This window comes from Elephantulus edwardii, unplaced genomic scaffold (assembly GCF_000299155.1).
Source record: "Elephantulus edwardii isolate Elephantulus edwardi_28Jun2011 unplaced genomic scaffold, EleEdw1.0 scaffold00015, whole genome shotgun sequence".
In the NCBI taxonomy this organism is placed as follows: Eukaryota; Metazoa; Chordata; class Mammalia; order Macroscelidea; family Macroscelididae; genus Elephantulus; species Elephantulus edwardii.
Window position 1 is genome coordinate 16,194,496 of NW_006399765.1, and position 23,677 is coordinate 16,218,172.

General features: G+C 43.7%; 1 protein-coding gene across 1 annotated transcript in view; it reads right to left on the reverse strand.

Moving 5' to 3' along the window:
* The window catches only part of PTPRT (protein tyrosine phosphatase, receptor type, T), a 975,109-nt gene extending 952,500 nt beyond the window's left edge, over window positions 1–22,609 (reverse strand). Inside the window, exons 1-2 of the mRNA XM_006881719.1 lie at window positions 22,603–22,609; window positions 21,802–21,927 (exon numbers count right to left, since the gene is read on the reverse strand). Coding sequence (XP_006881781.1) covers window positions 21,802–21,927; window positions 22,603–22,609 — 133 coding nt within the window. The remainder of the gene's footprint in view (window positions 1–21,801; window positions 21,928–22,602) is intronic.
* Between the last annotated feature and the right edge of the window lie 1,068 nt (window positions 22,610–23,677).

Below are 23,677 nucleotides of genomic sequence, written 5' to 3' on the forward strand. Positions count from 1 at the left end.
GGGCATTTTATTTTGTAGAGAGAGAGAAAGAGAAAAGGGAGGGAGGGAGGAAGGAAAGAAACCAATTAAATAACTAGAGGCTAAACAAAGTAGTCCAAGAGAACTAAAGTGCAAACTATCCATTTAATTCTATTTTCCACTAGTCTCATTTAAAAAGGTAATAAGAACCATTTCTTAAAAGAACCATTCTAAAAGAACCATTCTTTTTTTCTTTTTAGAATGTATTTTATATTGGTTTGCATACAAAATTCAGAAACACTGTGTTTTATTCATAGACATTGTATTTCACACATTCTTTCACTCATTCTTTGTGTTTCATACAATCATTCCCATATATCGTGTCTTATAAAATTACTCACAATTGCTCTGTGCCCACGATTACCCTGACTTTTCAGGCTCTCAATGGATCTTTCCTGATTGCTTCATCCCTCCCTTTATGCACCAAACTCTGTGACCCCATGATCTGCCCCCTCCCCTTCCCAAGAGCCCAGATATGTGACAAGCGAGAGGCTGGAACGCACTATGCTGAATGAGCTACCTTAGTCTCATAAGAACAAATACTGCATACGACCATTACTGCAAAAATAGAAGGATGACTAGCAGGATGTGTACAAAGAACCATTTTTATGTATTTCATAGGCCCATTATGTATAAAATAGTTATTTCTTTTTCATTTTATGTATTTTTTAAACATCTTTTTTTTTTACATTTTATTTTACTGTTTTTTGTATGTGTACCGTCAAATCGGATCTGATTTGTACAGGAGAAGATTGTCCCTCCTTCTCCAGCAGAGCATCTGGTGGATTCATACTGCGCGCCTCTGGGATTGCAGTGCAGCTTCTTGTCACTAGACCTCCAGAACTTCTTAAAAAATAGTATTTCAACAGTTAAGCAATATAAAAACTAAGCCACTTTTCACTCTTTGTACCAAGTCCTTGTTATCTGCTGTGCATTTTCTCCTTAGGGCACATCACAGAGTGGACTAGTCACCTACCAGTTACTCCAGGTAACTGCTAGCTCATGGCCACCATATCAGACAGTACAAGGCTAGACTGTCTCCATCTGGTCTTCAGAAGGGTAGAGTGATTAAAGGTATAAACCGGGGCAGGATGTGTCAGATTCGTTTCTACCTCTCTCCATGTTATAGTTCACATACAGTAGGTATTCAGAAAATGTCCGCTCTGAAAAATGACTTAAGAACTGTAGAACAGAAGTCAGGTGGTTCCAGAAGCTGAGAGATGTCACTGAAAGCACTTCAGGACCCGCTGTAGGGACCTGGGGTCCACTCTGGGCCCAAAGCCAAGAGAGAAAGCCGGGACTTGCCCACTGAACCTCCTCGTGTGGGCCCAGGGCCGCCTCTCCTGTGCTGGGGCTCATGGCACAGCTGCTCCGTTAATTCAGAGATCACATCACACACGTGCCAGGGAGTGGGAGCGAGGGAGCCCATTAGCATTCATTGTGCACAGCTTTTCATTTGGAAAAGCACCTCAAATGTGCCGATCCGCAACGCTTTGCTTCATTTTTCAACATTCATGAGTGTAATTGCATTTATTTTTCTCGTCAAGACTGCAAAACAAGTGATAATTTACTATATTACGGCCCATAGTGGCTGGGTTTACAGCCACAACAGTTCTAATCCGCCCTCGGAGGGACTGGGTAGCAAGCAAGGGGTGGTCTTTTAAGTTGAAAGCATCACATTTCTTTACAACTGGAAGCCTGGGTGCAGCTCCTTTTCAAGGTCACAATAATACCACCAACAATGAGCCCAAAGAGAAACACTGAGTTGGCAAAACACATTCACCTCTACTACCCTGGCTGCTTCTTATAATAAAAGTATAAAGCAGACATGTATACCTATTCCCATTTCACAGATATAGATACTGATATTCTGAGAGGTCCTCTGTAATGCATGGTAACCAGCTGGCAAACAGTAGAGCCAGGGTTCAAATCTTCATATATGTTGTTGCAGGCTGAATTGTTTCCTCTGAAAAGTTATTTTTAAGTCCTCATCCCGGTAGTTATGATGACATTGAAAATAAGATCTCTGTATGTGAGTAGGTATTTCTGTCATCACAGGAGTCTAGAGCGAGGGCTACACGGTGGAGGGGACCTGGGGGAGGGTTTGTAAAACAATGAAAGAATCTTTTCTTTTACTTTTTCCATAATTTTTGACTCATGTACTTATAACTTGTTAGTTAAATTTCTTCTAGGTGCAACCCCCCCATGATACATCTTCAGGGATATGAACATGTACGGCTAAGCACAATTAATAACAGTGAATCTAAATTCCAAAATCAATCTCCATAATAGTCTATGTGTTTCCTACTGCCAAAGGGGCCCTTTAGAGTAGTGAGAGAAGATCTTCACCCTGAAACCCACAGTGTCCCTTTTCAGCAGGAAGTAGCTAAGAGAATACGCCATTCCCTTTTCCTTATGAATCAGGGTGAAGTCTCTCTCAGGGAGGAGTGATAGGGAATGGCAAAGGACACACTGACAAAGGAGATTAATCAGAACTGACTTTGACAAGCACTGTGGCAATTGGACAATTAAAACAGACATTCAGATGGCGGGGAAGAAGAACAAACTGGGGAGGAGGGTAGAGAGAATGGTGCAGCAAGGAAGGAATGAAAACCCAAAATCCCTGTAAATGTTCATTAAAACAAATAAAATTTAATAAAAATTTAAAAAAAGAAAATAAGATCTCTAAAAGTTCTGTTAAATTAGAGAGTTCTGGTGGCTTAATGGCAAAGAGTTGTGTTTGGCATCCCAAAGGCATGAAGTCCATCAAATAAATCATGAGAGAAAGACAAGTCATTTTCTCCTATGTGATTCACTGCCTTGAAAACCGGCCAAGGGGTCAACTACGAATTCAGACTCCACAGTGCAATAGCTGCCCTTGGTTAATCCAAGGTCTACTGGAAAGCATGGCTCCTAATCTGTATGGCTACTGTACTTAGAAAAGATATGGAACGAGTGGGGAAGGAGGGCTGATCATGTGAAGATACCTCTCTAAGGCAAGGGACAACCAAATTAACAGGAGTCACAGGGTCAGAGAGAGGCATAGGACAGTTTCCCTCTCAGCGCCCACAGAAGCAATCATCATGGCCTGATATCCTTATTTCCAATCCCCACCTTCTAGAAGCTTATAATAATGCACTCTGTTACTACAAACCACCAGGTTTGTACTTTTTGGTCACAGCAGCCATAGTAAACCAATGCATGTGGCACTGAAAACTCTGCTTGGTGCCATGCAAGCTATGAGCAAAGTGCACAGAACATTTTGCTAACACAGCTCAGCGTTGTTGTTATTGTTGTCACTTACTGTGAAGTCAGAACTGTCTCATCACTGACTCTCAGTGCATTTTTCAAGGGCTGTAAATCACGTGGGAGGAGACTGCCTCCAGCAGGTCAGCGGTTGTTGCTGTTGCTGTGTACCGTCAAGTCGGAACAGACCCACAACTGACTCTCGGAGGGATTTCAGGGGCAGTTAAACGCACAGGAGGAGACTGCCCATTCTTTTCTTGAGGAGCAGCTGGTGGACTCGAACCATGTGCCTCTGAGATTGTGGTGCAGCTTCTTGCCACTAGGCCACCAGAGCTCCTTGTGGAGCAGGTAGTGGATTGAAACCCTATGCCTCTGGGTTGGCCGTGCAACTCCTTACCACTAAGTTACCAGAGCGCCCTTAACAGAGCTCCGTAGCAGCAGAGATAAAGGTGGCATGATCCAAAAATTATGTACTCCCAAAGGGTCCTCTGTCTCCAGCAGTTAGGATCATGAAAAGGTACCTGCTTCCTTAAGTCTGCACCTCAAGATGCAAGAGGTTGATTACCAGGGGAGACCTGAACTGGGGGTCTGTACCCCTGCTGAGGGGTCAATTGGGGTACAGCCCTGTTGGGGATTATTGAAAATTAAAAGTGGAGAATCACAGACGAGCCTTGTTTCCAAATCTCTCTCTACAGACGTTCTCTTCCTTTGGAAAACAGAAGCCAAGGCCACAGTGAGAGTTCAGGTCACAAATGCTCATGAATTAAAGAATGATTTTGTAAGTGATCAACATGACACAGCCCTAAAATCATAAGAACTCATTAAGCTCATTTTCCTTGTTAACATTAAAGTAGACGTGTGAGTGGTCGCAAGACCCTCATATCTTCTCGCAGGGTTTTAAGAAAAAGCAAACCTCAACCCCTAACCTGTTCCCTACTCTCTAATTATAAAGGTCTTGGAAAGAGAGAAGTATGCTTTGGGCTGATGGATCTGAGTGAGATGGGTTTGATGTCCTATCTCCATGAGGAGCTATGAATGCGGAGATGAGACCTCTCACAGCATCACGGTGTACTAGGACACGTAGGACACATGCCCCACCTCTCCAGCTCTCTTCCAGAAAGGGAAGGTGGGCTTAGAAGTCAGCAGAGTTGAAAAGGCAGAAGCAGACGTCCCCAGAAAGTCTAGCCACGTGGTCAGGGTGCTCGGATCTGCTAGGGACGTCACCCCCCATCCCCAATTCCTGCCCCTACCCTGCAGCCTCAAGCCCTTCTGTCCTCTATCCAGTCAAGACAAGACCCTTCCCGCTCCACCACCCAGAGTGGAGTTGGAAAGGGAGTTTCAGCAGTCAAGTCAGTCCGGGGACCTGTGAGGCTAAGAGACCACACAGGGTTTCAAACACAGCTAGGTGGTGGGCTCAGCACTCAACACCACAGTCACACCATCTAATGTCACAGTATACCCCCCCCACACACACACACACACACTCCTTTGTTCTCCAGGGACCCCACTCGTGTCTCAACCCTGAGATGGAACAGAAGGAGGTATGGAGGAGTTAGTCGAGAGGGTCTACTTATGTCCATGTGCCAAGCATCCTGTTCCACTACTTTTCATAGATGTTAGACCATTTAGTTTCTACACCCCAAACTTAATTATATACATTTTATAAGGTTTTCTTTTAAAAAAAAAAAGCCTGAGCCATAAAAAAAAAATTTAAAAAAAAAAACCAAAAAACTAAATAGTTCTGCTCAAGGTCCCCCACCCACGTCCTTGTGGCTCCAGTGACCACGAACTGTGTAAGAGCTCATGCTCTGGTATCATTACTGAAGGTCAACTCAACAGAGACCCAAGGACAGAAGTTATTAAAATTTCATTCCAAGGGCAGGAAGGTGCCTTTTTTATTTAAGCAGGCTGCCTTCCTACCCTTGTTTCTATATTGAAGCCTAAAAGTTGGGTGTTAAATCTGAATAAGGAGACTGGTGAAAGTGAATTTTGCTTGAAATGATTAAATTCAGGTAATTACTCCATGGAGGAGGATGAAACAGGCAGGGCCTCTTCTAACTGTTGCCACTGCACTAGTTGGGGGGAGGGGGGCTCAAAGTTAGGAACCAGAGTTAGGTGCTTCTCTAGCTTATCTGACCCCACCCAGCCTCACGCTGCCACAACCTGATCCCCCCTCACTTTTACCTACACTCAAGATTCTTTGCTGCTGTCAAGGGAACTGTGATTCCCAAGTCCGTGATTTCAGCCATGGAGCAAATCACACAACAGCAAAAGGCCTCCAGGATCGGGGGATGGTACAGTCCAGAAGGAACTAGAGGAGTTTCCAGAGAGACTAAGGAATTTTCTCGAGGCTGCAGAGCCAGCCCAGGGTCCAGTGAGGGGAATCCCTGAAGAAATACTCAGGAGAACACACTGCCCTGTCAACATCACAGACTTTCTGTTCCTTTTGAAGCAGCTTAATATTCCAATCCTCTCCTAAGCCATTCCCTCAATCTTAATTGAGGCTCTATCGGGTGCCAGGGCCTGTTCTAGGGGCTGAGGACACACAGCTGTGAACAGGAAGGTGGATTTCTGCACCAATGGAATCTATAATGTATTGAGTGAGATGTGTGGCAAATGCAAAATGTCACAGAGCTCTTTTATAGACATGCTTGACTACTTGCTGAAAAGTTGGTGATTCACACTTATCTAAGAATGCCTCAGAAGACAGGTCAGACAATCTGCATCTGAAAGGTCCCAGCCTGGAAAAGCCTTCATCACAGTTCTACCCCCCTGTACGCCTGGGGTCTCCAGAGAGGATGGGAGCGTGACTAACACCAACAGTGTACAAAGCTACAGCTGCCTGACCTGGGGCAGAGTCTGGAGACCCAAGAGAATCCTGAGAGCTTCATGAACTCCAGGCAAAGGAAAGATCTGGAGAGTGATGGAGGAGGGGGTTGCGGAAAGCAGACAGAGGAGGGGACTGAAGGGGGCAGAACAAAGAGTCCAGACAGAAAGGTGAGAAGAGACCCAGCAGGAAGGCAGAAGGGAAGGGGGCCAGGCTCCTGTGAGGTCAGCCTTGCTCCTGCTTTACTCTCATCCACAGGCTCCTCTCCTGCCCCAAGGGCCTGCGCTCTGCCCTTTCCTAAAAAATTCTCCGCCCTCTCCTTCTTGTTGTTATGTGCTGTTGAGTCAAGCATGACTCATAGCGATGCTCTGAACAAAAGATCGGAACCTGTTCCTCCCTGTGCCATCCTCACACTCCCTGACACACAAGAGCTCACTGCTACAATCCACCTCGTTGAGTGTCATCTTCTTCACCAACCCTCCACCCTTCCCAGTATTATGTCCCTCACCAAGGAAGAGCTTCCTCTCCTAGCTTCCAAAATAGCCAGCAGTTCTAAAAATCCATCAGACATTAAAACTGCAGATGTAGCACCAGGCTTGGGTGCTCAGGAACCCAACTTTTTGTTGAAAAGTATGCTAAAATGTTTGAATGTTAGGGTTCAGACCTCTGGCCCCCTAAGCCCCAAGATCTGGAATCATAGCAAGTGTAGCTGTCATTTGTGCTGGTTAAACACCTTCCAGAGTCAACAGAAGGTAGAAGTGTTGCAAGTCCATCAGATCCTGACCACTTCTTAGAGGCCTGTGTGTAACACAGTCCTGGAAAAGGAGACGCAATCTGTGCAGCTTGTCCAGCATCTCAGAGCTCCTCCAAAGGGCCACAACCTCCAAGCCCACCCACTGCCTTTGTTCCTGGCTTCTGACCAAGTCTCACTGTGCTGCCCAAGGTCTCCTCCATCCTCCCAGCTGCTGCCTGAAGTCACACCTGAGCAGTTCTCTCCTGCTTAACTAACAGTCTCTTCATCCTGACCTCCACCTCGACTCTGATCCAAGCTGCCTTCCTCATTGGCCACTTGATGTTCTTGTTGGTTTTAGGTGTATCATGATGATGACAGTTCACACTGACCTCATGAACCACAGAACAAAACTGTCACTGTCCACACCATCCTTATCATCAAATCACTGCTATGGTTGCGCTCACAGTCACCGTGTCATTCCATCGTGTCAAGTGTCTGCCTCTATTTTTTTTATTCACTCTCTACTTTTGCAAGCGTGGTGTCCAGTTATTCATGGATTTGTTGTTATTATGTGCCATCGAGTCACCTGAGACTCAGAGAGACCCTGTGTACAGCAGCTCTGAAGCTTGCTCTGTCCCGAGCCAGTCTCACTGACTCCGACATACCTACCAGTTATTGTCAATCCATCTCATCTGGAGTCTTCCCCTCCTGTGCTATTGCTCCACCCTTCCAAGCAAGATGTCCTTCTCCAAGGACTGATCCCTCCTAATTAAATGTCCAAAGCTCAGGAGGCCACACCTTACTAGCCTCACTACTAAAGAGTATTGTACCCATATTTCCAAGCCAGATTTGGAAATATTTGGTCTTCTGGCTGCAGTATATTCAATATTCTTTACCAATTCTACAACTCAAAGGCATCAATTCTTCTTTGGTCTTCCTTCCTCACTGTCCAGCTTTCATACGCATATGAAACAACTGAAAATACCTTCGCTGAGGCCAGGCCACCTTAGCCTTCAAACTGGCATCTGTGCCACCTTGGTCTTCCGCAGCAGATTTTCCCAATGCACACCTCTTTAGTTTCTTGATTGCTGCTTCTTCGGTGTTGATTTGTAATTCAAGTAAAATGGAACTCTTGCAAGTTCTAACAGGATGTGGCGTATTTTAAGTCTCAATGTGAGGAGTATTGTTTTCTTTATGATGAAGTATAATCCCTAGTGAAGGCAGCAGCCTTTGATTTTCATCAGCAAGTGCTTTCGAAGTCCTCTTTGCTTTCAGCAGGCAAGAATCATGCCCTCTGTATCTTGCAAGTAGCCCTGTAAGAAAAATGTGAGCAGACACTCCCTGGCTCCACCAGACAGGCCTCTTCGCTGCTGTCTAAACTCACAGAACCGAAGATCTTCCAAGCTCCAGTCCTAGCTTCCCTTCTCTTACACAAGATCTTTCCTGCACTCACACACGCCCCACCATCACCAGTGTATGTTATGCCTCGGGTACCAAAGTGGTCAAGATTACAGCACTGCATGTTCACTTCTGCCACTTTCTGAGAGATCTTGGACGAGTTACTGAACTTCTCTGAGCCTCATTCTCCTCATCTGTAAATGAGGCCAGGAGCTGCTCCCTAATATTGTTGGGGAGACTTTACAGGAAAATGAAGAGAGTAATTACAGCATGCAGTGCCAATGCCAGTGAAAATAGCAGATGCCACGGCTAGGTTCCATCACGTTGACTCCTGATGCACGGTGACTCCGTGAGGCAGAGCAGAAATGTCCCACACGGTTTCTCAGCTGCTGTCCTTCGGAGAGCGGGTCACCAGGTCTTTCTCTAGCAGGGCTCCTGGGTAGGCTCAAACTCACCAAGCTTTTGGTTAGCGGCCAGAAGCTCAACTGGTACATCCCCAGGACACTCTACGAAAACAACATATGTTCCCTGGATGCTAGTACTACTGCTATTATCATTGCCAACCCGTCAGGCAGGACTTCTGAGGGCTCTGAACACACCATTTACTCTGAGGTACCTCACTTGACACATGTTCTTGTTGGAAACTCGCCATCGAAATTCTAGAGTGAATGTATGTGTGTGTGTGAGGAGACCTAAAATATCTATTTTTTTTTAATTAGCTACTTGGCATGTGTTATTTTATTGCATTTTCCATAGTGGTCCTTTGATACTCTGGAACTGTTGTCCTTATTTTACATGAGACTCAGAGAGGCTCTCAGGTCAGGCCCACATCACACAGTGAGTAGAGCCGGCATTGCAAGCAGTATCAGTCTGATCTGAAAGTCCACACTCCACTCATTTGCTTTCTGTACAAAAAGTACAAGGACACACTCTCCTGGAAATTATCTGTTGGTATTTTGCACAATTTCGACCCTTATAAGCTCTTCTACATACTACCGGAGCTAGAAGCCTAGTGATTACATTTTCTTTCCTTCTCTAAATTATTATCTAGATTTCCTTTTTCTAGATTATTCTCCACCCATGAGAGAGGTTCTCAAAATGTCTGGAGAATGTAAAAACAGTAAATCTTTATTGATTCACTGAAGACAGGCTCAGGGCTTTTGACAGACGGCAGAAGTGTGGAGTGCTCAAAATATCTTGGAATCCGGTGAATCACTCACTTAAATGCTACAGGTAACTGAGATTCATGGGACAGGTCCCCTGAAATTCTGGCACCTCTTAGCTTTTGTGACTACTACCGGCAGCTCCCCTGGCTTTAGATCCTATAGTCTCTTTAATGGTTTTATAAATGCCTCATATCTCTGGAAAGGAGTCCTGGCAGCATATAGGGTTACCTGTTGGGTTGCCAACCAAGAGTTCAGTAGTTCGAATCCATCAGCTGCTCCTAAGGAGACAAATGAAGTGGCTTCTCCCATTAGGGTCTACAACCTCAGAATCCCAAAGGTGGGTCAGCATCCATGAAAACCAACTCGACAGCAGATGGTGTGACTTTTAGTTTCTTTCACAACTCTGACAGCACAGCCGTTTAGCACTCAGCTGCCAATCTAAAGGTGGGCATTTTGAAAGCAAAAGCTGCACTGCAGGAAAAAGATGGAACTGTTTGCTTCTGTACAATTTACAGTCTTGGAAACCCTATCAGCTAAGTCTGTGCTGTCTTGCTGTTGTTGTTGTCGTTGTCCTGCTAGATCTCTGTAAGTCTGGGTCAGAACGGACTCAGCAGTAGTGGGTGTGGTTCTGGAAAGCCCAGACTCAACTCCCTTCCTGCTTGGAATACCTAGGACAATTTTTTCTCTCTCTCTCTGTGTCTCTTCCCCCGTTTGTGTGTGTGTGGTGTGTGTGTGTGTGTGTGTGTGTGTGTCTGTCTCTCTCTCTCTTTCTGTCTCTCTGTGTTTCTTTCTCTCTTTCTTTCATGCCAATCAACAGACACATCATCGTTGGTATGTTCCATCAAACAAGGCTTCAAAGACCCTTGGAAACCATGACTTTGTTTTCATCTTAGAAATTCTCAAGACTGTTCAAAAAAAGAATACAAGGCAATCCTCTGTCTTCTCACAGGCTCTACAAGTTGTTTCACCAATGACAAAAGAAACCTAGATTCTCAGAAAAGTATGAATTTGGCTTCCTTAATGGGGAACACGATGCTCAGGTGAAAAGACGCTGCTAAACTCAAGGTAAGTTCCAAACCTGTTTGCTCAAGTGACTATCCATTTCCAAGGATAAAGAGTGATTTGGGAGCAAAGTGGGGGGAGGAGGTGGATTAAGAGGGGAAAAGAGGCAAAAGATGTTTCTATAAATGACTAAATGTCTCACTAATCAGCAAGAGTGGGGAAAATAAAATCTGAAGATGCACGTATGATATTAATGAGGCCTGCAGTAGATTCCCGTGGCTCTGGAAGGTTTGCCTGAGAACTGAGTAAGCACCTTAAGCTCGACTGGGAGATTTATCTTTCCTTGCAAGTCTGAGTTTTCAGGGATGGATTGTCCCCTGGGTGTCCTGTCTTCACACACTCATGAAGACAGATTCCCTGTCAAGGAATCAGAAGCAGCTGCCGTGTGCCTGACAGACAGACAGATGGACAGGCTGTAACTACAGGATTTTTCTACAGACATTTTATGTTATAAATGTTTCACTTAATTTCTTCATTTACAAATGCCTGCCTCCTTTTCTCCTGGCATCATAAATTACAAACCAGAGAACGTCTGCATTAGACCAACTCCCAGTTTTAGGGTCTATGGGTAAGTAAGACTCAGAGAAGGATAGTGCTATGCCCAAAATCAAAAAGCAAAGGGAAAGTGAATGGCAGAGTTTGGACAAGTGGTAAGAAGTTGTGCCACAAAATCAAAAGCATGAGGTTTGAATCCACCAGCTGCTGTATGGGAAAAGATGGACAAACAATTTACTGCCTCTGAAAACCCACAAGAGGGTCAGCTATGGGTCAGTTCGGACTCGATGGTACACAACACCAAATCTTTTTCCAAAGCAGTGGTGGTCTAGTTAACAGTTATGGTTCTGTGGGTCTGTCTGTCTCTCTGTATCTCTGTCTCTCTCTCTCTCTCTCTCTCTCTCTCGTGCTGTCTCTCTCCCCTTTTGTTTCCCCCCCCCCTTTTTAATACTACTTACTTTCCTCTTTAGAACAGATGCTCATTGCAGAAAATTTGGAATTTACAAAATATATATAAAAAAGGAAATAACCAATGTGTCACTTCACATCTACAGCCAACACTGTTGCCCCTAGGGTCGATTTCCCTCCGGGGGTTCTTTGACTAGGTGGGAGAATTCAGGCCACAATTCAGACGTGGACCATACACTTGTATGTTTAGGGCCAAGACTGGTCAACTGGCTAAGATAAGAACCTCCAGCTTCCACGTCCTGAACCTCCCACTTCAATTGTTGTTGTTGTTGTGTACTATCACGTTAGAACTGACCCAAAGCTGATCCTCCAGTGGGTAAATTGGATGGGAGGGGATTGCCCATCTTTCTCCTGTGGAGCAGCTGATGGGTTTTAATGACATACATTGGTTCTGGCAGTGAGGTTCCCTACCACCAAGTCACCTCAGGGCGGTTCCCAGTACCTCTTCCGCGGATTGGTGGAGAAGCAATACTGCTATGTAAAACAACTGCTAATTTCATTCACTTTGAATTCCTTTAAAATCATCACACTTTTAAAAACAGGAAGATTTTAAACAGCTCCTTTACAGTGAACCTAATATAGGAGTCACAGATTTTGCTCTACCCTAAATATCTTATTCTGATCTAAATACATATAAGGAGATGCCTTCCTACAGTTGAGTTTAGAAAGAGGGAATCTAATTTGCATGTCCAAAAGGAGCCCCCAATTACTGAGTCCTTGCCAGGCATCCAGTTCTTCCAGGCATGATCGGCTTGGGGCTAACACTGTGCCCGCTTAACAGACGCAGAAAGAGAGGCTGCCTGACTCTGCTTGTTGACAAACTCAACAAACACGCATTTGTCATCTAGTGTTGGCTGTACGCCCTCTAGGACCAGAAGAAGAGGAGAGGCTAGACCAAGTTCATCAGTCTTGACTCAGAGAAGCTTTCATGGCATTGAAACATCATATTCCAGACAAATTAATGGGTGAACATAAAGACATAATATACTTACGCCTTTATAAAACATATAGAAAGGATTAATTACATTCACACTGTGATGACAATTAAGCAAGACACAGCAATAGGGAGTAACTTTGAGTGCTGTAAGGACCTCAAGAAGGAGGAGACATAAGCCAAGAACTAAAGGAGAAGAGGAAGTCAGACAGGAAACAGGCACTTAGGGCCATTTCTCTACTAGCCTGACAGGGTCATGGTCATCCCAGCCAAAAAGCCTGGCAGAAGAATGAATGCCTATCTCCAACCTCCAGCTCCACTGCCTACCCTCAGTCCTCTCTCTTTCCCTCTGTCGCACACACAAACCCTTGCAGAAAACCACACCTGGAGTGACACTCCATCCCTCTCCTTGGGAAGGAAATTTAAGCCCAAAGGGCTGAGTTAGCCCACCAAGGCAAGGACCCAAGACTCTGCCAATGTGCCTAAGCTGGTAAAGCTGAGAGGTAATAGTAGGAGACACTCCTCTAATCCAAACTCTGCCACTTACATTGTCGGAATCAACTGAGGATAAATTGCTTTATTTTTCTGTGCCTCAACTACCTATTTGTAAAATATGTATGATGGTGTTACCTTCAACATAGGGTTATAGTGAATCATAAAGTAGGTAACGCAATAAACATTCATTTCAAACGTTCAAATAGCCAGTAAAGCTTTCAAGTAATGTGGCCAGTGTTGCGTTTCTGGCACCTGGTGTAAGTGTTGAATTAACCTCGGCTTTAGGACATGGAAGGGGTCAGCCCCATTGCTCAGAGGGTCACTATGAGTCATTGACTTTATATCACATAACAACAACAACACAGCATGTCAGCCTGTTAATCCAAAGGCCAGACATCTCCAGTGGTTCAAATCCAACAGCAGCTCCAAGGGAGAAAGACAGGAAGTCAGTCTTGGAAAACTGACAGAGGGTTGCTGAGAGTTGGAACCGACTTGACAGCAATCAAGTGAAGGCAGTGAGCAAGTGAGTGAGAGAACTTGATGTTCTCAGAAGAAGACAACTTACTGATGGGGGTAAAACTGGCACAAAAGAAACCGATCATCGAGGACATCACTGGCCGATACAATTATACTGTTGCCAAGATACGCCAATTTTAAACTTTTATAAAAAGTAAAAGAATCTGGTAACATTAACATACTCTTTGCAACTTAATAGAGTCAAAATGTGATCATTACAACATGTAATCAATAGAAAATGATTAATGAGGCATTGACATTTTTTTCCAAGTCCTTCAAATCTGCTATGTTTTGTACACTTTCCAGACTCTCACTGAATCATAGCCTGAGTGCAAACTCCGAGCTGACTATGCAGCTTTCTGAGGCCATAAACAGCAGGAGAGGAGACGGCCCATCTTTCTCCTTAGGAGCAGCTGGTGGATTTGAACCACCAGAGGCATCACTTTTGGGGCAGCAACACAACTCCATGCAGACCACACCACCAGAGCTTCCTATGAGGATGCTGGAGGGCATTTTACTAGATTAAAAATAGTAAAAAGTAGAAGCTACCCAACTCCTTCCCATCATATCAGAACTGACAGGCCTCTAGTGGTAAGAAACTCCACTGTATTTCAAAAAAACACATGGTTCAAATCCACCAGCTTCTCCACAGGAAAAGGATGGACAGTCTCTTCCCATGCAATTGACAGTGTCTGAAAACCCCCTGGATGATCTGCTATGAGTTGGTTACAACCCACGGCAATCACACAACAACAACGAGAGAAGCACTGAAAGTACAAAGAATCCTTCCCGTCATAAAAGATAAGATGATTCACTCATTTTAATGCAAGGCATTCACTCAGGGGAGCTCTGGGGCAGCAGCCCAGGGAGAACAGTGCACAGAAGCATCTGGAGATGCTGCTTCTCCTCAATGGGCTCTTCCTCTGCATTTATCCCAAATCCGCAGCAGCAGGTGACTGACGTGCTAGGAGAGAAAGCATCTTGGAAGTCCTGTTACACATGTGTCTAAGGCCTGACTGCTCCCACATAAGCTTTCCTCTGGCAGAAATTGTTCAGGGAATGACATCCCCAGGATGTCTGCATTCATGGAGACACGAGTAGACATGGTCAACTCAACAAAGAGATGCATGGCCAGTCCTCAGTGATTAAAAGCAAGACTGTGCTTGTTGTGTGAGCCAAATGCGAGAATGGTTACCCATGGTGGACGGTGTATGGTGGAGCTCCCCGATTCAAACAAGCTTGGAAGCAGGAGTGTCATTCACTTCTGAAATGGCTTGCCTCCAGAAACCCTATGAACAGTGCTCAGGTCTTCAGTTCATAGGGTTGCTATGAGCCGTCCATGACCCAACGGCACCTAACAACAACAACATGCTTGTTGTTGATGACATTAGCTCTCATGGAATTGATCTGTACATCCAGATGACCTCATAAGCCACAGAACAACATGCCACCATCCTTGAGACAAGTGGTTGATAAGACTGTATGTCATCCTTACACTCTTCACTGGCTGCCCTTTTACAAAATTAATTCTTCAGCTCTTCCTTCCTCATCCATCTTCATCTGGAAATTCCACTAATACTCATCACAAGATACAAGACTCCACTTACCAGTTAGGGGATAATAATGCAAGAGGCGATGGGTCAGGAACCAACTGGGTCTTTCCTACATGGAAGGTGAAAATTCTACCACTGAATTACCAATGTTTGACAAAAAGAAGTTATGTCCCTCATTTATCCAGTAAGAAGATCATCTAAAAAGTACTCAACAAGCTTCTTGTTGTTGTTGTTGTTATGTGCTGTCAAGTCACTTGCGACTCACAGCGACCCTAAACAACAACTCTAAACCCAGCTCTACCCTGTGCCAACCCTACTATCTTATACACACCTACTCCATTACCTCAGTGACTCAATCATCAATGAATGTATAAAAATTAAGGTGCCATGAAGTGAACATGTTGTATGATCCTATTCACATAAATTATCTAGAACAGCAGATTCATAGGAAGAAAATGAATAGTTCTGGTTCTAGAGAATTAGGGTTTAAGGGAATGGAAATCATTGCTTAATCATTGCTTACTGAGTTTCTCCATCACTCTAAAATCCATAAGAACTAGAAAAGAAAAAGGAAGGAAAAAAGACATACTCAGTTTCTGCTTGGGATGCAGAGTATTTTGGAATAAACACCGTGACACGTGGGCAACGCTATGAATACCATTAAGATTACTAAATTATACACTTTAAAATGCTCAAAATGGCAAATTTCTGTTATCTGCATTTTCATCATAATGAAATATTTTTTAAAATTCAGGCATAAGACAGACTACCTATCCGGTAGCCTAGAGGTTAAGAATCAATCACAGAAGCACCCGTTCAATCCACCAGCCGCTCCACAGAAGACGGATGGGCAATCTCCCCTCATGCAATCTACTGCTTCTGAAAATGCACTGGACGGGCAGCTAGGAATCAGTTCTGACTCAATGGCACACAAAAACAATAATCATCTGTGACTTAAATATACATACATATTTAAAATCACATTTAATAATATACTGATTTTAAAAGAGTGGCTAAGGGCAGGGATTCTGGACCCTACCTCTTACTCAGTGTCCTTGAGCTGGAACCCTCCTGGCTAGAAATGAGCAGGTTTTCAGAGGCTATAAATCACGTACGAGGAGACTATCCATTTTTCTTTGGTGGATTCAAAGAAACCATCTTTTCTTTTTTTAAATTTTGATTTTATTTCCTTTTATTATTTTTGTGTGTGTACCGTCAAATCAGATCTGACTGGTACAGGAGGAGATTGCCCCTCCTTCTCCAGCAAAGCATCTGGTGGATTCAAACCACAAACTTCTGGGATTGCAGTGCAGCTTCTTGCCACTAGGCCACCAGAGCTTCCTTCAAAGAAACCATCTTTAAATTAGCAGGGAAACTCCCTACACACGAGGCTACTTAGCTGTAATTAAATCTCAGCTCCTCCACTCACTAGCTACTTTTAGGAAAATTACTTAACTCTCTAAGGCTCAGTTCCCTCACCTGTAAAATAAAGGCAGTAACAGTACTCAGTTGCCAACAGGACTGTTGAACTATAAAATCAATTAAGAAAACCAGCTAACAAAGAATTCTGTTCAGTGAGTGATATACACATACTGTTGTTATGTTGTGTACTGTAGATTTAGAACCGACCCATAGCTGACATTCCAACAGGTTTTCAGAGGCAGTTAATCGCACAGGAGGAGATTGCCCATCCTTCTCCTGTGGAGCAGTCGGTGGCCTCGAACTATGTGCCTTTAGGATTGCAGCAGAGCTTTTTGCCACTAGGCCGCCACCAGAGCTCCATTGATAAAAACTGTGTGTGATTGTCTATTCTCCCATTGTATATGAACAGTTTGAAGTTGAGAAATGAATAGGAATACTGAAGAAAAACTGATGCCTCTGCGTTGTACAGGTGAAGAGTACTGAACACCGTATGGACTGGCAGAAGAACAAATACGTCTTAGAGGAAGTACAATCAGGGTGCTCCCAGAGGTAAGGATGGTGAAACTGCATCTCACATACTTCGGGAATGTTGTCAGAAGGGTCTATCCCTGGGCCAAGGACATCAAGCTGAGAAAGGTAGAGGGTTCAAAGAAAAACAGGTATGGATGGACACTGACTGCAGCAATAGGCCAGAACATTGCAGAGATCACAAGGATGGCACAGAATTAGACAAGATTTTAACATGTTCTCTATAGTGTTGCTACGTGGGGTAGTGACTGACTAGATGGCACCTAACAACAACAACAACATGGAACAGTGTCATTCAAGTTCTCTACCATTATCAGAAGCACCACTTTGGAAATCGAATAACCACATTTTCCAGTCCACATCACCTTCCCTTCCAATTACAATGGTTAATGTACAATAATGTTTGAATCCAAGTATGACATCATAGAGTACATAATCCCATGGCAAGCACCCATACGGTTATTGGAACAGATATGGTTTTGCATTTTTCTTATAGATGTCTATTCTGATTACTATAAAGGTCCCCTGCTGCTACTCAAAGGTGACTTTGGGACACTTGTTTATCACAACAATCATTACATGTCATTTGTGACCACATCCTCTGGAATCATTACTGGTTCTGTGTTAAATGATCTTGCCCTCTGTGATCCCTGCAAACAACCCAAACTGGCAGTAATCGGGGTGACCACAGGCTAAGAAGTCTCCTCCACTAGTGTGTTTGCAGTTTAAAGTAAATGAAAGGGCATCCCGTCAGATGGGTGTTTGGGGACACAGAGCTTGATTTTTATGTGGGCATTCTGAGGTACTTTCTGATGTCTCTCTTTGATTTCTTTCTGTCATTTATCTGATGTTATTTTAAAGAAAAGACATCATGTTCGGAAAAGCAGAGAATCAGCCAAAGAGAAGAGGATACGATGGATTGTGGGTAAAACAATGGGCTTGGCCATGGCAATGAGTGTGAAGACGGCAGGGGAGAGGGCGAAACTTCAGTATGTTGTGGAGAGGAATCGAGATAGAAGTGTACTCTGTCCAAAGGGCCCAGCAAAAACACAGGCTTGAGGGTATGGCCTTCCAAGCTTATCCTAAAATACAAGAGAAATTTAAAAAAAAAAAAAAACCCAACAACGCAGGAGAAATCAACCATGTCCAGGAAAACAAGACTATTCTGGAATGATGTTGAGTAACTCATCATGAAAAAGAAACTGGAATCATTTTTAAAAAATAAGTAGAAAAAAAAAAATAAGTAGAAATTAAGTCAATACTAGGGAGCAGAAGCAGAAGAAGAATAAAGCAGTCTGCTTATTTAAAGATTTAGAACTCTGAAAACCTTATGGGACAGTTTTCCTCTACCCTATGGGTCACTATTAGTCAGCATGACCTTGGCAACAAAAATCAAGGAGCTAAGAGGCAGTGAAGTCAATACCCTTGTTTCAGAACACATAGTGTTGTATGAATGTCACTACCACTGGACCACGACCGCCAATCACAAATCTCTGGCTGTTGGCTCATCCTTCCCAGGTGAAATGTCACAAACAGGGGCCCCCAATGGTTGATCCTGGGTCACATGGTCAGCTACATTCAGGTTACCAGGCAGTGGTGATAGTCTGACCATCTGCATGGTCCACCAAGACTCCAGACAATGAGAGAATCTCAAAATCAGGAAGCAAATGGGAGGAAGAATAAATGCCTGGGATTAAACAGAAGTGGGAAGAGAGAAAGAGGAGGATGTGGCTGGACACAGACACAAACCAAGAAACTAAAACCTAAGGAGCCTCTAGAGGTGCAGATGGTTAATATGCTCATCACTGACCTAAAGGCTGGAGGTTCGAGTACACCCAGGGACACTGTGGGGAAAAAAAGATGTGATCTACTTTCAAATATTTAGCCACTAAAACCCCTATAAGACACAGTTCTACTCTGACCTATCTGAGATCATCACAAGTCAGAACTGACCCAATAGCAAATGCTTTTTTATTTTCTCTGGTTTTTAAAATTTGTTGGGGTTTTTGTTTTGTTTTGTTTTTGCCAAGTCCCAGTCACAGAGGTTGTTGTTGATTGTCTTCAAGTACGACTCATGGCGATCCTATGAACAAAAGGCCTGAAGCCCCTCTACAACTATCGACATTTATCAAAGTTCATTGTTTCCCGAGACACTGAGGAAGTGGATGCCACTCCTGCTTCCAAACCTGTCATAGGATGTTATTTTTGTTATGTGCCGTTGAGTCATCTGTGATGTATAATGGCCCTATGTACAGCCGCTCTCAATCCTTCCCTGTCCTGAGTCAGTTTCACTAATTCTGACACCCTGACCCCCATTGCCCCAGTTACTGTATCAATCCATCTCATCCTAGGTCTCCCTTTCCTGTGCTGTCCTGTCCATCCACCCTTCCGAGCATAATGTCCTTCTCCAAGGACTGGTCTCTTCTGGCCTCGTGCCCGAAATAAGTGAAGCGGAGCTCTAAAATCCTAGCCTCCAAGGAGAGGCTTGGTTTCACAAAGACAGACCTATTTGTTTTCTTGGCAGTCCCTGGTATGTTCAGGACTCTTCTCCAGCACCACAACTCAAAGGCATCAATTCATCTGTCATCCTTAGTCATCGTCCAAGTTTCTGAAGCCTAACAAGTACTTGAGAAGATGTAAATAAAAAAATTCCTGTCTGAAAGGGGAACAGAGGCTAGTTCAGTGCAGAGACTACAAAGAAGCTTGGCTCTCCCCCAATGAGCACTGTGAGGTTAGGGGTTTCTTCACACTGCCATCCACCCTGATTGGTCCAAGCTCAGATCCACGAGCCCAATCATTATTTTCAACATATTCCTGCTAATACTTAGAGGGTGGTCATCTCATATCCTAAGAGCTGCCACAATGTGCACACAGGCAACCATTCCCACATCATGTGGACTGATGATACGCGGGAAGAGTATATGATATATGTCTGCAGGTTCACTCGGACACACACATGCTCACTTCCAGACTGATTTCACCAATATCAACTACCGCTAGGTTAAGGAGAAAGAAAGAGGCTATGTTTCACTACAAGGCCTCTGGACTCCTGCGATCACCAAGGAGATGGGTGAATTTAGCATCTGAACCAGGACACTTTGGAAAGTAAAAGTGGAATTATGATAAAATAGGGTGTGGGGGGGAAACAAGGGGCAAGGCCATTGCCCCTAACAGTGAGATACAGGCTATAAGTGACTCTCACCATGCGAAGTAAGACAATTTCAGATCTGAAAAGCTCAACTTTGTACAACAGCAGAGCTTACTCTTAGCTGACGTTTGTGTCAACATCCAAGAGGAATTTACACAAATATGCTTGCCATTGATAGGAACTAATTTAGGCCATCCAGTGACACTTGCTTTGGGGTCAAATTCAAAGTCACGGAAGCCACACACTCAACTGAACATCTTCGAGCACCTTCTTTCCCTCCAGCTTTTGGCAGTCTGGAAAGCTGCTTTCCCCAGAGGCGTGTGAGAGCTGGTGGCAGCTGGACAGTAGGCTGGGGAGGTCTTAGGGTCATAAGAACTGTCAAGGCTGAAGATATAAATGCAAGAGGTGCCAGCACACAGATGATAGCTGACGCCAGGGGCGAGGTTGATTATCAATGGAGAAGTCAAGACAAGCCTGAGGGACTCTAACATTAAATGGCCAGAGTGAGGTGACAGGAGATGGAGAAAGAGTATCAGAATCAGTTGGTGAAATTCCATGGCAGTGTGTTAGGAGAGGAGGAACACGCGGTCACGGTGAAACCTGAAAACGGCCTACTCTCCAAAAACCAACTGTCTTCACCGTCATACCAGATATAAGTGTAACTGTCCTTATCCGACAGAAGGCTGTAACGCTCATGGAGGCTCACTGCTTCTGGCTTTCCTTGCCAGACACTGTCATTTTTGTTATTAGTCTTTGTTGAATTTGCTCCAAATTATAACAAGCTCTCAAACAAAAGACTAAAACCCAGTCTCCTCTTTCATCATAATGACCAATTGTTGCTAGTTGTAACTGAGTCAAGGTCAATGCTTGGCTATCCCATGTGTGCAGGGCAGAGGTGCTCCACAGGCTTTCAAGGCTGTGACTTGGGCGAGCGGATCACCAGGCCTGTTTTCCAAGATGTCTCTGGGTGAACTTGAACCTCCATGGTCTCGGCTAGTCACTGAGTCTATAAACCATTTGCACTATGCAGTGACTCCATACAATAGGTGCACCCCACCAGATAAAGGGTATACCTCCTCCAAGTTTACCGTCTCTGTTATACAAGAGGTATAATTCATATGCACAGCTGTACATCAGAAGTATACGTGTAGGTGTTCTACTTCATTGGCTAAGGTAGGTTTGGCACTCATGATGAAGGTAGATTCAGAACATTAATGAGACCGTTACAGACAGACAGACAGAAACATACATACACAAACAGAAAAGGAATGAAATGATCTCAAGTTCTTGAGAGTCTTCCTTTAAAAACCTCACTACTCTCAGGCTCCCAGAGTATAAAGCCCAGGAAGGTAGGTCAAGTCCTTGTGGGCACAAAATGGCTAAACACTCAAATATTAGCTGAAAGGTCAGTGGTTCAAACACACCAACAGACACCTCAGAATAAAGGCCTGGAGATCTTTTTTAAAAGGGTTACTTCCCTGAATGTACTGGGGAGTAGTTCTCAGAACACATGGGGTCGTTAATTGTGAGTCAGAGGGACTTAATGACAACTAGCGACTAAGTAATAAAGGTTAGGGTGAAGCTTAAAGGTGACAAGTCAAGGTCAAGGTGACACATGACTTCTATGGCATCTCTAAGATTTCTTCTAGCCTTGGTTTGAAAGACTCTGATGATAAATAAAGAGCTTGCTAATTCCATTGTCTTCTCCGGCAATAAAACAACAAGAGAGCCATACAACACCATATTACACCATCACAGCCAAGCAGCCCACTGCCAAACAGTGGCCACGTACCTGTGGGCACCGCTGGGTCCAGCATCGGCTTCTCCCACGTGTTAATCTGCTCCCAGGTGAACCCGTTGGTCCCCAGGGCCACGCTGTAACCACAGTTGCTGTAGTGCTCATCAAACGAACAGCCGCCTGGGGGGATAAAAAGGAGATCTGGGTAAATAAATACATCCTCATGTCTCAGGCTTGGTTCGTTACCCCTGTCTCATCGGCTCTTCATTTACAGCTTTGAATTTTAAACTCTAGAAGTTGTTTTTAAAAAAATAAAAGAGAAACAGGCAAGCAAATTGGATTTTTCTATTTGCTTTGGCGCTCTCAGGAAAGGCGCTGGCATCTGTGAGGCTCCCTTATTTTAAAAAGTTAATAAGGCTAGTTACATTGATTTCAATCTTCCTTCCTGAGAAAGTAAACAGCAACATTTCATCCTAAGTAGGAAAAATGAATGCCAGGGCATGCCTCGATAATTGCTTCCTATAACACTGTGAGTGATGCCATTGGGCGCCAGAGAGAGTACTAACTTCACAGTTTAGCAAAGACAACACAAAGGTCAGGTTTGCAAAGATAGGTGAGCTCAGGCCAGTTGCTGAATCTCTTGAGGCCTCAATTTCCTCATCTGCTATATGGGGAGAAATGTTTGCCTTCTGGAAATATGAGGATTAAAAAAAGAAGCATGCCTTCTGGAAATATGAGGATTTAAAAAAAGCCATATATATAGCAACTTCAAAGAATATGTGCCTAGTGTCTGCTTCCTTCCCCCTATAACCAGTTTGGAGATTTTTAAATTAAATAACTACAAATGGGCATTACTTTGCATTACTATATTCATCTGGAAATATCTTTTTGTGCATAAAAAGGCATGCTATACACTAAGACAAACATTTGGCTAAATAATACATTAGATATAAGAACACACTTGGAAGCAGGAGTGAAATCCACTTCCTAAACAACATGCCTCTGGAAGCTCTATGAACTTTGGTAAATGACAATAGTTATAGAAAGGCTTCAGGCCTTTTGTTCATAGGGTTGCCATCAATCGTGCTCAACTCGATGGCAATCTTATCTCTAAGAATAGATAAGAAGTATGCTTCTATGTATACATATAAAAATTCCCAGGCTTTCTAGTCTAAAATAATACTGGTGAAATCCCCAAGACTATAGTCCGTGGAAACCCTTAATCCTGAAACTAAACCCACCCCTTTGGTTCTGTTTTCAGCCAAATAATAGAAATAAGATGAACAACAATGATATCATGGAGGTTCTCATTAATTAGAACAATTACACAACACAATAATGGCAATATTTGTCAAAGTAAAAAGTTCAGTGGACAGCAAGGACAAGGAAAGACAGATGAGAGGAAGTGAGACTTATAGGAAGGAAGTCGGACAAGTACTGGTACAATGTAAATACTGCAGTTAATATCAGAAAACAAAATCCGTATGAATAGTTAAAAGGAAAACCAATCCTTTGTAAACTATCACTCTGAGAATACTAATAAGGAAATAATGGGGCAGGAACACTAGATTTATGGAAGCAAAGTAACCAGAAGAGAAATAAAGAGACTCAATAGCAGTGTGGAGGATGTGACCGCTCTCACTAAACTACATATGTAGAAATTGCTGGAAAAGAATTTAAACTGCTGTGTAAACCCACACTTAAAATACTGCATAATATCATTATTATAAAAATAGAAGGAGGGGAGGGATCAGAAGGGTGAAGATAGGTAGAGGCAAAACCACACGGATGCACAATTTGGTGGGTAGAGGAAGGGGGCGAAGGGAATGGGAAGGATCCAGCAGGAACCTGAAAAGACAGGGTAATGATGGCCATAGTGCAATGGTGAATAATTTTCTAAAACATAATGCATGGGAAGAATCAATGCCTT